Here is a 16,663-nt window from a genome sequence, read left to right as displayed (position 1 = left end):
TGGCCACAACTAACAGGACAAGAAAAATAACTGCAGAACCAAAAGGTTCATACAAAATGGTGAAGGTTCTTCCAAACAGGTTCCTTAAACAATGGGCGCTCAGGTGGCAGACCTTGCATGGCAGTAGATGGTTCCCTTAAACTGTTTCCAAGTCTAAAGCTAAATCCCAAATGAAGGAAGAGATTCAAAGATGAACCAAAATGTGCATGTGGTTTACTATGGGTGAAGCTGCAGCAAGAGCTACTAAGCAATCCCTTTTTCAGTTTAGACATTCACATTTCATATCCTGTCATTCTTACTGTGACCAGCTGTCTAATGTCAAACTGAAACATTCGGTCTGAGTCTGTTCTCCCTCACGCAACCATGAATCAACACAATCACACTGGTGTACGTTAGAAACACACAGGCTCTGTAAATTTAAACAGGGAAGAAATATAGTAAGTATTATCCCCATTTTACAGAAGGAAGCACTGAGAGTTTGCCTGCCTGTCAGGTATGCTGAGCATCCACAGTTCCCACTGAAATCAAGTGAAGTGCAGATACTCAGCATGTCTGAAAATCAGGCCATAAGTGACTTGCTCTGCCACTATGATATTTGGGGCTGGGAACTTGGGGCAGGTATCCTGATGCCAAGTGCCTTGCTGACAAGTGTTGAACAGAAGGAGCCAGATTGTTGCCAAGTCTATATGCTGACAAGGGGGAACTATGTCCTGAAATATGTCCTGAGTGGCTCCTTTGCTTGTCTATTTCACCCCAACTATTTATAAAACAAAACATTTTAAAATGTGCGAGTGGGCACTGAAAAGCCATTGGAGTGAATTTAGAAAAGCCAGGAATTAACAGCCCTCGAGAATAAAGGTCACTGGCCATGGAGGCAATAGCAAGGGCAAGCTTTCACCGCACTGCTCGGCCAGCATGTCTTGAAATATCCATGGAGGAATCCTTTGTATGGAGACAGTATAGTCTCCATATGCCCATTCAGTCCTTGGTTACTCTGCAGATATTGTCAGTAAAGGAGCCAATCAGTGCCAGTTGTAATGGCGGCTTTTGTGATGTGGATGCAACTGGACTGAAAATACAAATTCATTTTTCACAAGCCAAACAAGATAGTCATGCCTTTTCGCTCACTACCAATCTGGGATGGATGGATTTGAACACTGACTTAGAGCTGAAAGGGACCCTGTTAGCAGTCCGTTGAGTCATATCCTTTAAAGTTTTAAGTTAATACTTTTAATCCCACTGGTGACATCTTTTGCTCCCCCCAAAGCAACAGAGTCTCTGCCAGCCCTGCTGTCCATCTGCTATCCCGCTGTAAGTCAGTTCTTTCCCAAACACGCACCTTTTATCAGTGACTAACAAGAGGCATTGGTTCGGGGATGCCAACAGACTGTAACAGAGAGAGAGAGAGTGGGACAGTGGATCTGCAGGGATTCAGGCCCAGATTTTAAAGGTATTTAGGTACTGCTTTGCACCTGGGACATAGGATCCTAAGTGCCCACATCACTTTTGACAATGACACTGAGTGGAGCCATACGTAACTACCTTTAAGACTCTGGGCCTTGGACAACGGTAAGTAGCCAGGTGTCCAGGAGGAAGTTGAAATAACCTACAAAAAGTGACACCGCCATTTAATATTCCAAAATCATAGCAAGACAATATTGCACTTCCTTTAAACCATTTAACGGAACACTTCTGTATAGTAATGAGACACCGGGGAATCAGGTAAACATTATGGAAGTGGCTAGAAGCCCAAGTATGCCTTTGCTGAGGTTTTTTAGACCTAGTAGCCATCTAAGTTCTTAACCATAGGTTCTGCATTTGAAACATAATAAATAAATACAATATTAAGTAACACTAATACATTGCATTCATCTAGCTCCTTGCATCCATGGATCCCCACAGATTTTACAAACATTACAGAGTTAATTGAATCTTACTTTTCAGCCTCCCTTTCTTCTTTCTTCTTCTTCCTCTCCTCTACAGTTATTCCTCCCAGCTGTTTGTAGTTGCTGTAGGCAATTTCTAGAAGTTGCCGAAGTTTTTCAATCTTTTGGTAGGCTCTGACTGCAAGACAGACAGCTAACTGGGTAGCAGACTGGGTAGCTAACATGAGGATGTGCGTGAAGAAGCTGGGTTTTCTGAAGGTTGGGAGATGTTTTTTCGCAGTGGGCTCTATTAGACTGTGGAACAATCTCCCAAAGAAAGTAGCAGAATCACCATTACTGAATAGATTTAAAACTACATCAGACACATCACTCAAAAAAATACTGTAAGGAACAATCCTGTGCTGGCTTTCCAGAGATGGACTAGATTGACCTAAATTATCTTCTGTTCTAACTTAAGAACATAAGAATGGCCATACTGGGTCAGACCAGAGGTCCATCCAGCCCAGTATCCTGTCAGCCGACAGTGGCCAATGCCAGGTGCCCCAGAGGGAGTGAACCTAACAGGTAATGATCTAGTGATCTCTCTCCTGCCATCCATCTCCACCCTCTGACAAACAGAGGCTAGGGACACCATTCCTTACCCATCCTGGCTAATAGCCATTAATGGACTTAACCTCCATGAATTTATCCAATTCTCTTTTAAACCCTGTTATAGTCCTAGCCTTCACAACCTCCTCAGGCAAGGAGTTCCACAGGTTGACTGTGCACTGTGTGAAGAAGAACTTCCTTTTATTTGTTTTAAACCTGCTGCCCATTAATTTCATTTGGTGGCCCCTAGTTCTTATATTATGGGAACAAAAGTAAATAACTTTTCCTTATTCACTTTCTCCACATCACTCATGATTTTATATACCTCTATCATATCCCCCCCTTAGTCTCCTCCTTTCCGAGCCGAAAAGTCCTAGCCTCTTTAATCTCTCCTCATATGGGACTCATTCCAAACCCCTAATCATTTTAGTTGCCCTTTTCTGAACCTTTTCTAATGCCAGTATATCTTTTTTGAGATGAGGGGACCACATCTGTACACAATATTCAAGATGTGGGCCTACCATGGATTTATATAAGGGCAATAAGATATTCTCCACCTTATTCTCTATCCCTTTTTTAATGATTCCTAACATCCCATTTGCTTTTTCGACTGCCACTGCACACTGCATGGACGTCTTCAGAGAACTATCAATGACGACTCCAAGATCTTTCTCCTGATTAGTTGCAGCTAAATTAGCCCCCATCATATTGTATATATAGTTGGGGTTATTTTTTTCCAGTGTGCATTACTTTACATTTATCCACATTAAATTTCATTTGCCATTTTGTTGCCCAATCACTTAGTTTTGGGAGATCTTTTTGAAGTTCCTCACAGTCTGCTTTGTTCTCAACTATCTTGAGCAGTTTAGTATCAGCTGCAAACTTTGCCACCTCACTGTTTATCCCTGTCTACAGATCATTTATGAATAAGTTGAATAGGATTGGTCCTAGGACTGACCCTTGGGGAACACCACTAGTTACCCCTCTCCATTCTGAAAATGTACCATTTATTCCTACCCTTTGCTCCCTGTCTTTTAACCAGTTCTCAGTCCATGAAAGGATCTTCCCTCTTATCCCATGACAACTTAATTTAAGTAAGAGCCTTTGGTGAGGGACCTTGTCAAAGGCTTTCTGGAAATCTAAGTACACTATGTCCACTGGATCTCCCTTGTCCACATGTTTGTTGACCCCCTCAAGGAACTCTAATAGATTAGTAAGACATGATTTCCCTTTACATAAACCATGTTGACTTTTGCCCAACAATTTATGTTCTTCTATGTGTCTGACAATTTTATTCTTTACTATTGTTTCAACTAATTTGCCCGGTACTGACGTTAGACTTACCGATCTGTAATTGCCAGGATCACCTCTAGAGACCTTTTTAAATATTGGCGCTACATTAACTATCTTCCAGTCACTGGGTACAGAAGCTGATTTAAAGGACAGGTTACAAACCATAGTTAATAGTTCCGCAATTTCACGTTTGAATTCTTTCAGAACTCTTGGGTGAATGCCATCTGGTCCCAGTGTCTTGTTATTGTTAAGTTTCTCAATTAATTCCAAAACGTCCTCAAGTGACACTTCAATTTGTGACAATTCCTCAGATTTGTCACCTACAAAAGACAGCTCAGGTTTGGGAATCTCCCTAACATCCTCAGCTGTGAAGACTGAAGCAAAGAATTCTTTTAGTTTCTCCACAATGACTTTATCATCTTTAAGTGCTCCTTCTGTACCTCGATCGTCCAGGGGCCCCACTGGTTATTTAGCAGGCTTCCTGCTTCTGATGTACTTAAAAAACATTTTGTTATTACCTTCTGAGGTTTTGGCTATCTGTTCTTCAAACTCCTTTTTGGCTTTTCTTATTACATTTTTACATGTAATTTGGCAGTGTTTATGCTCCTTTCTATTTACCTCACTAGGATTTGACTTCCACTTTTTAAAAAGATGCCTTTTTATCTCTCACTGTTAAGCCATGGTTGCTCTTTTTTAGCTCTTTTACTGTGTTTTTTAATGTGGGGTATACATTTAAGTTGAGCCTCTATTATGGTGTCTTTGAAAAGTGTCCACGCAGCTTGCAGGGATTTCACTCTAGTCACTGTACCTTTTAATTTCTAACCTCCTCATTTTTGCATAGTTCCCCGTTCTGAAATTAAATGCCACAGTGTTGGACTGCTGAGGTGTTCTTCCCACCACAGGAATGTTAAATGTTATCATATTATGGTCACTATTTCCAAGCGGTCCTGTTATAGTTACCTCTTGGACCAGATCCTTCCATGATTAAAATATTTTTCTTGATTTCCACAATTTATTTTAAAGCTCATTGGTACTGACAAAAGATTCTGCAGCAGTAGGGAGAAACTCTGCAACTAAAAGTATTTTGTTCTAGGATTCTCATTCCTTCCCACCTATTCAAGAGAAGAATCAGTAAAGAGAGAGAGAACTTACTGCGGGCGTCTCTTTTTTTTGCTTCATCTGGAATGAAATCTTCCGTGGTGTCTGTGCTCCCTTCCACACCATGTCTGTCGAAAAACCTTTCATCATTGTCATCTATTTCTTCATCAGAATCGTCTCCCATTGCCCGTCTCAAAAGCTCCGCAGCTGCCAACTGGGCGAATCTGCACAACACAGTCAATAGTTCATAGCCAGTGAAAAACACACGCACCTCTGAAAAAGCAGCCCAAGATCCACTGCTGATTAGAACACACGCACTTGAATATATATCAAATAGCAGCAGCTCCCGTGCATTCTTCACACTCCCATTTACTTCAGTGGTAGTTGATGTGGGACTTTAAGGTACACAGGGGAGCCTATACCTCTAGCGCACAAGCTGCAGCCAGCTAAAATGGGTTTTGCACCATTTTGATGAGGCTACACTTCTGCCTCAGTAATATCCGGTGGCAGTTAATTGCACAGTTTAATAAGTTGTGCAAAAATGTATTTCCTTTTAGTTATTTTAGATTTATTTTGCCTTTTATTTGAATCAAATAAGCACCTGTATTATATTTAAAGGTAAACAGGAGTGGCCAGCTGGTCTTCTGCAGTGTTCATTATTTTGTATACCTCTATCATGTCTCCTCTCAATCTTCTCTTTTCTAAACTAAACAGGTCTCACCTCGCCTTATACAGAATTTGACCCATCTCTAGTTACAATATAAATACCCTCAATAAAACCCTTTGCAACACCAATAGAGCCAAAAGGCTGTTAACCCAAAGTTGAAATTCATGGGCTTGATTCTGCTCTCACCTACACCAATGTATATCAGGAGTAACATTACCTGAACTCAACAGAGTTACAGTCGTATAAAAGCAGTGAGTGCAGAATCAGCCCCTATACAAATAAATTATAGCTCAGAGATCTGAACTGCTACCTTTTGGCTACGTCTTTTGGAGTCTCTCCAGCTTCATTCGTAATGTCACAATCAGCTCCTATATCAATCAACCATTGCAAGCAGCTTATGTGTCCTTGTCCAGCAGCTAAGGAAAAAGAATATGTACTAAAGTCAATTATACACACTTTTATTCAAAAATGCCTTTTCCCTAACATGACTTGACACCCTCTAAAGTATGTATAGTTTATACATGTCACTAGCAACCTATGATGGAAATATTAGTTTATAATGGGCCAAATGCTACCCCGGAGTATAAGCCTGTTTTTATTTTCATTTCCTCTTTTATGTAAAGTAAATGTTATTGGCTGATCCTCAGTTCTGTAAGTGGTGCAACGGTACTGAAGTCAGGAGAAAGTTCTGGCCCCATAGCTATCAGCCTGGAGTTTGATCTTAGGATGACTCCAGAAGGTACACTACCTAAGCTCATCCACTACAGGCTGGTCAGTTTGGTCCTTATTATCTGGTGTCCCCAAGTATGTTCTCAGCTGTGTGAAGTATTATGGCTTCTGTAACACTGGGCATCCATTAAAGGTTCCATACAGTATCCTAAGGATGAGTGTTGAATGGACAAGAGCTTTGATTGCCTGGGAGAGAATTCTGTTACTGGCTCATGGCTCTTGCAATGCAGCATAATATGAAGCTGCAGATCTACCATATGTTCTAAAACTATGGTGCGGTATTTTATGCTACTTACGGGTTCCTTATTTATCTACTATGCCTCCTGGTTATGATTAGGCCCAGATCCTCAAAGGCATTTAGGTGCCTAACTCCCATTAATTTCAATAAGTTAGGCACCTAAATTGTTTTCAGGATCTGGGCAAATGCTTTTCTCAAATGTCAATACAACCTCTGAGAAAGCACCAAATGATAGCTGCCACGTGCATGTTTATTTTATCTGGGTGGCAGGCTTTTGGAGAGAGAGTGTGAAATGTCAAGCAGTTCCATTCTTTTTGGTCCTCCCCAACCATAGCTTTGTATCCCTACAATATTTCTCTCTTTTCACAGTTTTTCTAGCCATCAATGTCATGGGATACCATCTGTTTGCTCCTTATACTGGCTTTCCTTCACCCATCTAGAGCTGGTACAAACACTTGACCTGAAATGTTAACACCATTTACAACTTTCTCTTGCTCCTGTTTATGAAGTAACACGTTGGCATCAGGGTGCGGGGAGGAGAGCTTTGCTTGGTTCCCTTTGAGAACTACAGCATTGACAGTTATCAAAGGGAAAATCCATCTCTTTTAGCTTCCCACATAGCATATGATGTCAGAAGTAGGGCATCTGACTCATAATTAACAGTGCTGCAAAAGGGATGGATCTGAATCAAGCAAGTGGTAATTTTTTAGTATATATTAGAAGAAAAACATTTGCCTTAGGGATAGCATCAATCTGAGGAGTTACAAACAAACATTGTAGGACTGGAGAATTATTCCTGGAAAAGATTAAATATGTTTTTAAAAGAAAGTGACAGATTTTATGATTGATATAGAACAATTTACAATAATATAATCCTAGGGGACACAGAAAGGAAAACACAAACAGAGTAGGACCCTGATTCAGCAAACCACTTAAACACTTGTTTATCTTTAAGCACATGAATAGTCTCATTGGAAGTCAACAGACCAAGTGCTTTGTTGAATCAGGGTCTGCAAGGGAAAATGTGTAATGGAAGTTTGTTTGTGTAGACTGTACTGGTTGGGGTGTCTGTCTCTTTTAGAGCCAGAACCCACTCTGTGCCTCCCTCTAGCTCCACAAGTATATAGGCAGCTCCTCCTAGACAGCTATGACCTAAGCACAGGGTTCCGTTTTGGCCAGGACAGTCCCTTTTTTAAGCCCTGTCCCAGCTACCCTGACTTTTTTGGCAAAAGTGGGCATTTTCCCCGTTTGCTCCTGCCAACTTGCAGCAAATGGGACAAATGCCCACTTTTGCCAAAAAAGTGGTGTGTGGAGAAAAATGTCAGGGCGGGGGGAGTGGTGATGCCAGCCCCGCACATTGGGAGAGGCAGGGCTCGAGTGGGGGGCAGGTAGGGCTTGAGTGAGCAGCGACGCCAGCCCCGCGTGGGCACGGAGGACCGGGCTCCAGCAAACAGCGTGGGCCAGCCCTGCACAGGGGAGGGATGAGCTTTAAAGGCAAACTGCAAAAAATAGCTCACACCTTCTGCATCACTCTGCTGCAAAGCAATGTGTTAGATAGCCCTGTACATACAGCATCATAGTCCTCCACAGTGTACTACCGTATGTCTATCATGTGGTTTTGTACATTGCACATCACCATAGTGTTCAAGTGCTTAGAAAGTAAAGATGCAGTTCACAGTACAGTACAGTTCCATAGCTACATACACAATATTTCTAAAAGTTACATCTAAACAGATTAGAGCTGTTGAATTTTTTAAAAATTTTAAATTTTTTTTGGACTTCAACTTGATTATTCTCATTTTTTAGCAATTCCCACCTATGCATGCATGCACCACCAAAAATGGATATAACTTACTGTGGGAGAATGTACCCCTATATTCACACCCTACACACTACTGTAATAATCTTTGTACAACGTATGCCTTATGAGGTATCATTTGAAAACTCATAATTTGCTGCTCATTATTGTCCTGATAAAATGTGTATGTCCACATTGTATGTGAAGTTATAAGATTCCACTATATGGTGTTAACAAGTTCCATACTGAGGTTGGCAAATAGGTCTGTCTCAAACAAAGGAATGTGTGCTCTGTTTAATTTGCATTGAAGCGGCAAACAGAGTCCTGAAGCCAGAAGGGAAACAAAGGAAGCTCAAACAGGTGAGGAAAAAGCAGCAGGGAACATCCTTTCCCATAGACTTTTTGTCTCCTGGTACTCAGCTGGAAATGTTTTTTAAGAGGGGGACAGAAACTATAAAAAGGAGGGACAAATATCTCAAGGACCCCAACTCTCTCTCCCTGCATGTCTCATTGACAGCACCTGAAGCGACAAAGGAAGCATTCACTGGATACAGGGAGAAGGGGTCCTAACCTAAGAAATTTGGTCAGTGAGACTGATGAAAGCATGTGGTGAGAAAACAGTGCTTTGAATTTAACATAGTTTGTTAATTTAGGCATCAGCATTTTAACTTTGTTTCTTGTAATCATTTCTGACTTTCATGCCTCATTACTTGTACTCACTTAAAATTTCTCTCTTTGTAGTTAATACATTTGTTCTGTTGTTTCATCTAATCCAGTGTGTTTAAATTGAAGTTTTTGGGAAACTCCGTTTGGAGTGGCAAGTTGTATATATATTAAAGAAATAACAGACTTTATATAAACTTGTATTGCCCAGGAGAGGGTGGAAATTTCCTGGGTGGAAATCAAAACTGGGAGCGTGTTGGGGTCACCCTGCAATATAACCCAGGCTGGTGAAAGCCATATGTGGCTGGCAGGCCACAGTTACACACGAACACTCAGGTGTGGCTTGCATGCTGGAAGGCTTTGTGAGCAGCTCATGTGGGAACTTCTTCATCCAGGCATTGTAAGGCACCCCAGGTTGCAGGGCAAGGGTGGCACAGCTGCTCATATAGTTTAGATTGTACCCAGATATATCACACTTACATCCAGCTGTTTGCAACCTGGGATGCAGATTCTGGACTAGGCTTAACAGGCTGCTGACTGAAATGGCCAGAGTGGCTGCCACAATGCAGAAATTTGGCTTACTTCAATCTTTACAAGGTGACTGAAGGGCAGTGATGAAGATGGTCAAATATGGTGGGGAAATGCATGATTAGGAAATTGGAGAGTGCACTGCACCATCTTGCTACCCTTGGTGATGCAGCAGTAACAATCTAGACTTCAACTTGTGATGCATACAAAGGATGACAACCACCAAATATGTATTTTTGTCTGCATAATCTCTGCTGGCTGCCCTTTGGAGCTCTTGGGAAAATGAGATGCTGTAGTTCATGAGCTTACCTGATGAGCAGCCACTTAAATAAGTAAGTGAACAAGTCAATAACAAACAGTAATGAGCTGCAACACAGTTCCTAATTACTGACCTTTGTGCATGAGAGTGGATCCCTTATCATCCCGCTCATTAATATTGATGATTCCACTTTCCGCTAATCTTCTAAGTGTCACCAAGTCCCCTTTGAAGGCAGCAACATGACCTGGAAATGCTAAATCTGAAAAATGGAACAGACATGAATCCAAGTAAATGCCGGTAACTCCAATAAGTAGGCAAACAAGCTATTTTTTCACCTCACCTTTCATAGTTTCTCTCTCTAAATAATAATTTAAACATGGAAATGTCATACTTGTTAGTGAGGTTAATGCACCCTTAATTGGTTGAAACACGGCTGCAGAACATAGCATTATCATCACAGGCTTCATTAAGCATGTCTTGGCTACTGGCTACAGGCATCTTATATAATTTTACAGAGAGGAGATTCACTTCATATTTCTGTAGTAATAAATATACCTTTGGTTGAAAGTTAATGGACTAATAATGCTGGGAACTGAAGCTGTCTCCTTATTTTCAAGTCAATGGTCCTAGGTAGGATATACAATGTATTAATTTTTCTTGGTGGAAAAATTATCCATTGAGGCACTTTGATTTTTCTTGTTAGTTGATATGATTAATACTAAGAAAAGACTAATAGATATGGAATGAGTGCTTGAAAAATCGAGCAAGTCTTCCCTTCAGAATAATCATAATGGGCAAGCTTCTGCTATCCTTTCTCTTGAATAATACTTACTTATCAAGTAGTCCTATTGATTTCAGTGGGACTATTGCCAGAGTAAGGTATAACTCAAAATGAATAAGGGAACCAAAATCTTGTCCTAAATATGTAACTGCCTGGAAATTTGTGGACATTGGAATATGTGTCAGATTGTAAAAGGAATATGAACAGCTTTGTATAACTAAAGCAAAAGGACTGCATAGTATAGTGTTGCTGTTTTGTTTTCATTATGAGAAAATCGGAGACATGACACACATGTAAATAAAGTTAACAACTATCGGAAGCTTCAGCTGTTTCTCACACTGCTTATACACAGTTCCACTTGAAAGTTAGAATCACCTGCTGCCCAGGTCATTTGTATCACTCATTTCTACAGAGTTATTGTTGCATTGTGGCATTTTCTGTTTTACAAGCTAGTATCTCAGAAGCTTTTCAGGCACCTACTCACTTTCCTGTTCTTCTGGATGATCTCTCTCATGTTCCACGCTGTCGATGTACTGTACAATATTATCCTTATAGAATCTCTGTGCCAAGTCCTTTGGGGTCTCCCCATGGTCATTCCTGGCTTTCAAGGTGTGAGACACACTGGCCATTTTACTAACCAAGAACTTAAAACAATGCAGGTGGCCCTCCATTGCTGCCAGATGAGCTATTGCACAAAGGAAGAACATGGCAATATTAAACCTGAGCACAGCCACCTGCCAAATGAAGAGCTACTTAGCTAAATTGTTGTTACTGTTCAGCCCACTGTTAGAGTCTGATTTAGACTATTGATCAGATGTCAGATAACCAAGGGTTATTCAGGTTTTATTAGGCAAAGACAAAACAGCACAATACATAAATGTGAGGATTAATATCTCACCAGTCCAGAAAGCAGCTTCTCAGCAGCTTCAAACCTGCTCCAAAGTGTGAGCTTAATTCACCTTATTTATATTTGACATACATAGTGCAGTTATTTACAACAAGCAGAAGATTAATCTAATTTCATATTTTTTTTTTAAATACAAAATCATAAATTCCCCTATAATTTCATTTCTATACAGAATTCCTCTTCCTTTTCTGTCCTGGATTGTTGTATAGTATTGCTGTGTACAGCAGCTGCTACATTCTACCCCAAAGGTGGCTCCTTTGTAATGGTGGGTTACATGTTACCTTGCTGATGTTACAGGGTACTGTACGGCTTAAATATTTAATGTTTATAAAGAGCGCTGGCAGCCATAATGAAATGAGCTATGGAAGTGCAAAAAATATGCTCATTGCATTATAAACTGTCATGTTTTCCATTCCCATCAGTGGGAAAGGGGAAGGAGGAACTGAATGTCAAATAAAAACTTACTAGTTACCTAATGTCACTGCATGAAAACATTCTGTATAATATGGCTGATATGCTACTGACAGAAAGATGGAATATTTCACTGTAAAGTCCATTATTGTAAAGAAAAATGGTTTCTCTTCAATTAAGAATTCTATTACCCTTGTAATAGCTAAAACATTATATCCAGTTCAAGCACCACTAATGTATTTCATATAAGTAAATTCTTGCCATGTGTAAACTAAAGGAACTATCTAACAAACTATGCACAGCCTTCCACTCCATGCAAATTCTATGAGGCTCTGCAGTAAAAAAGCCTGCTGCATAAGGCCAGAATTCAAGGGGTGAAATCATGGCTCCGTTGAAGTCAATGAGAATTTTGCCATTGGCTTCAGTGGAGTCAGGATTTCACCCAAGCAGATGCAGAGTTTCCCAGGAAGAGGTGAATTCAAAGGAGCCATTATATTGTAGGTAGGGCTGGTAGCACTGCCGATTCCCTATTATCAAGGTGGCCCGATACTTCTTATTATAAGATCCTGTTTTCAGTTGCTTATAACTTTGCCAAACTTTAACCATTTAGGCTGAAATTTTCCATGCCAGGCATCTGCCTCAGGCTGACTTTTTGTTGTTGTCATTTAATTTCAGCCAAATTATGTTGTTTTGCCCATTTAAAAAAGTCTGTTAAGGTTTTCTTTGAAAAGGTCTATAACTCGCACACTTTGGAGCAGGGATTTGAAATTAGGCAGGCCCGTGGCCTTTGTGTCAGGAATATGCCTTTTGCCATCCTTACCTTGTTCTAGCCCCTTCTCCCCCCCCCCCCGAATTTGGCCAAGTTATAAGCCTTTAAAAAAATCGCAATTTGCACATGCTCAGTAGAGACTTCTTAGATTTTAGAAGCTAAATTCCCTGAAGATTCTGTCCGTACTGGGCATGCTCCAATCCAGGGCTGAGCAGGACTTTCCCTGCATCTGCTGCAGGTCATGCTGATTCTGGGTCCAGATACGTGAACTGAGAACTGAAAGACTGTTTCTCCTGTGGTCTCAGTGACTCCCCATCATTGGGCCAAGGCAATATACAGGAAGAAGCTGCCTGATTCAATGCAGAGGGGACAAGAACCAGATGTGGAGAAAGGCAGGAGGAGTAGACTGGGACAAGGAGCCTGGGAGGGGAGACAAAGATTGGCTGGGCCAAGAGACTGGGAAAAGGAGCTGGCAGGGGATGACTGATATTTGATGAGAAGCCTGGGGAGGGAGACTGGGGCTAGGAGCAAGGAGCCAGTGGGAATGTGTGTGGAGTAGTGAGTGGAGGTTTGGGTGGAGAGAGAGACAGATCAGGGGAAGACCAGGTGATGGAAGACTGGGACCAGCTGGACAAGGGGACTGGACATTGTGGGGAGACTGGGACAGGTATTCTGGAGGAGTGAGACTAGGGGCTTTTTTAGACAAATAGTGCGTGACAAGATGGAGCATAAATCTACCTCACACTTGCCTGCCATGCACTAACTGTCCATGTGGACCCTGCCACCATGCACTAAAAGTTCCTAGTGCACTTTGATCTACTTCTGTTTCAAAGCAGAGTAGCTCATAGTGCACTCAGGAATTTTTAGTGCGCAGCAGCAGAGTCCATATGGGAAGTTAGTATGCAACATGCTAGTGCGATGCAGATTTACACCCCAGCATGCTGTGCATTAAATGTTCATCTGGACAAGTCCTAGGACCTGCTGGGCAAGGAGACTGGGACTAGGATGAGACAACTGAGAAATGGAGACTGAAACTTTGTATGTGATGAGAATGGGACTTGGATGAAGAGCCAGGGATGGGGAAGAGACAGAATTGGGACAAAATCAGATGATCCAGAATCTGATCTCAGTCAAATGTAAATCTGAAATAACTCCAAATAAAACACTGGAGTACTCCAGACTTATTCCAGTGCCACCAAGTTCAGAATATGGCCCAATAGTTGCAACTTGGGATACAGGAATGAGAAAGTGCCATAGAATGTATCTGATGAAACTCATCACTGATTGCCATAAAAAGAAGTCAGCATTAGCTAACAGTTACCATGCATCAGCGTTATGGATAACATAAATTCCCCCAATTCTTGGAAGATAACTGTGGCAACTTTGTGAAATCTGTTAGCAAATATTGCCCGTGTATATGACTTGTCATTTGCTAAATATTCACATAACAGAGCAACTAAAAGCCAAAAGTTAGAGCTGTAGACTTCTTTTTCCCCAAGGTACCTGGAAGATTTCCATTGTTATCCACGTCATTTATAGTAGCTCCCCATCTAATAAGAAGCTGCAAACAACCCAAGCGGCCATGAAAAGCAGCATAATGAACTGGTTTCCAGTCATTCTTATCTGAAACATTTGCATCCTAGAATGAAAGCAGCAGGTTCATTTATTTAGTTCCTATATGTTTCATTGGAAACAACATGTACATCAGAGATTACATTTGTAAACAGAAATCAGGAATTTATAGTAGGTAACCAAATCAGTTATAAAAACCTATATTACTTTTAAGTTACTTTAAATAAAGATGCTATGAACAAATGATTCCCATTTATAGGCATATAGATACATACTTTCCCCTACGTTTTTTGGTTTTATTTAAAAAATTAAAACACATACACACACATTATATATATAACATTTTTGACATACTCTGGCCATGTTGCTGCTCACTATATGTTAGATATAAATTTGCTTTTTAAAGCTAAAAAATATTATGATTGAAAAAGATCATGATAATAAAAGCTTCTGATCTCTATTTAACTAAGTCACTATCAGCTAATGAAATGTTCTACTTTTCCAAAGTATTCATTCTCTCTAAATTCTTGGATCATTTTCCTTATGTGCCTCATAATAAATAACTAACATTAATTTAAACTAGTATGCTCTCACCAATAGCACACACACAATAACTAAACTACAGGTCAAATCCTACAGTCCTAAGTCCCATCAAATCAATGGACGTTTTTGTTTGCAACAGTATACCATGATTTGGCCCTCCTGTAGGGAGTTGTAATGGTATAATGCAAGTGTACCATTTCTCAAAAAAAGAAAAAAAAATCCCCGCAGAAGATAAAATTTCCTCACCATTCCACTCCGGAGTATGGTTTGTAAAGTGTATGATTGTCCATGGGCTGCAGCTAGGTGTGATGGAGTGCATCCTCGGTCATCTTGAGCTGTTAAGTTTACTCCATTCATTACAAGGGCCTAAATAAATACAAAGCAGAAATTCAGTTTACAAAATTAAATAGCAAATGTCGCCTGGGAGGATTACTTTATACTGTCAGCAGGGTAACTTCTGGGTGAAGTAGGAAGGAGTATTAAATAAGTACATGGATGTTGTCTTCTCTCATAGCAATGAATGCAGTATATTGTGCTGTCCCATCTCTCTGTCTTATATCCATCTGTTGTCTCTTGCTTTACACATAGATCATAAGCTCTTCGGGGTAGAGACCATCTTTGCATTCTGGGTTTGTACAGCAGCTAATATAATGGGGTCCTGGTCCCTGACTGGGGCTTCTAGGCACTGTCACTGTACAAACAATAAAGAACATAATAATAATGTATAGGTAGATCTATCTTGTGTATTATTTATAATCAGAAATGTTTCTAATTCTGAAAATATCTAGCTGAAGTTTCCAAAGCTATCTAAGGTAGGGGTTCTCAACTTTTTTCTTTCTGAGGTCCCCCCAACATGCTATAAAAACGCCATGGCCCAACTATGGCACAACAACTGGTTTTCTGCATATAAAAGCCAGGGCCTGCATTAGGGGGTAGCAAGCAGGGCAATTTGCCTGGGGCCCTATGCCACAGCAGCCCCCATGAAGCTAAGCTGCTCAGGCATTGGCTTCAGTCCCAGGTGGTGGGGCTCAAGGCCTCAGGCTTCAGCCCCATGCGGCGGGGCTTTAGCTTTCTGACCTGGGCCCCAGCGAGTCTAATGCTGGCCCTGTTTGGCGGACGCCCTGAAACCTGCTCACGGCCCCCCCAGGATGCCCCGGACCCCTGGTTGAGAACCACTGATCTAAGGGATACAGATGTCCAGTTGGCATCTAAATATCCTATGCAGCTTTGAAAACCCCACCATGGTGTACAGTATGAATCTTGTTACCACTTCTTTTCAGAACCCTGGAGTAAATCCTCAGCTGGTGTGAACTGTCACAGTTCCACAACGAGTGAGGATCGGCCCTATTTACTTTTGATGTCAATATTTACACTTACCTGCATACAAGTATCATGACCTCTGATAGCAGCGAGGTGAGCTGCTGTCCAGTCTCTTATAGCTAAAGCTGTTATATCAGCCCCATGCCAGAGCAGCCAGTGAAGACACTACCAATCAAAACAAAGACAAAGACATTCATTTGTTTTAAATATAGGTTATTATCATGGATCCAGTATACAGTTCTAATAGGGAATTCACTGCAAATTATCAGTTGATATTATGTTTCAAAGCATTATCGGAATTCTCCATTATTACAATAAATCACAACAGAGCACGCATTAGTAAGTTGTTGCTGCATTAGAAAGCTACAGCTTCATTCCTTCATCCATCCAAGAAATGTACCAATCGCGTACTAAAGCGGACCCAAGCATGCCTTACTGATCTTACAGTATGGCTTATGTAATTTTACATTTCAATTTTAAAAGATTTAAGATGTAACCTATAGGGCTATTTGTGTAATGTTTCTTTCCACTATGAAAGTGAAAGGATACATTTAAAAATTCGAGAAATGGGCACAAACATACCTCTCTACAATTCTGATTATGTTTATTGCAA

At 40.8% G+C, this 16,663-nt stretch overlaps 1 protein-coding gene across 1 annotated transcript in view; it reads right to left on the bottom strand.

Annotated features, from left to right (window-relative positions):
* The window catches only part of ANKRD42 (ankyrin repeat domain 42), a 35,461-nt gene that overhangs the window by 13,949 nt on the left and 4,849 nt on the right, over nucleotides 1-16,663 (bottom strand). Inside the window, exons 3-10 of the mRNA XM_084616863.1 lie at nucleotides 16,108-16,215; nucleotides 14,977-15,096; nucleotides 14,119-14,254; nucleotides 11,013-11,213; nucleotides 9,881-10,006; nucleotides 5,843-5,948; nucleotides 4,920-5,089; nucleotides 1,938-2,064 (exon numbers count right to left, since the gene is read on the bottom strand). Of these exons, the coding sequence (XP_084472989.1) occupies nucleotides 1,938-2,064; nucleotides 4,920-5,089; nucleotides 5,843-5,948; nucleotides 9,881-10,006; nucleotides 11,013-11,213; nucleotides 14,119-14,254; nucleotides 14,977-15,096; nucleotides 16,108-16,215 (1,094 nt within the window). The remainder of the gene's footprint in view (nucleotides 1-1,937; nucleotides 2,065-4,919; nucleotides 5,090-5,842; nucleotides 5,949-9,880; nucleotides 10,007-11,012; nucleotides 11,214-14,118; nucleotides 14,255-14,976; nucleotides 15,097-16,107; nucleotides 16,216-16,663) is intronic.

The sequence above is a fragment of the Lepidochelys olivacea genome, assembly GCF_965140295.1.
Source record: "Lepidochelys olivacea isolate rLepOli2 genome assembly, chromosome: 1".
NCBI classification, from domain to species: Eukaryota; Metazoa; Chordata; order Testudines; family Cheloniidae; genus Lepidochelys; species Lepidochelys olivacea.
Note: the sequence above shows the minus strand (reverse complement) of the source record. Positions and strands in the feature narration are given on the sequence as shown.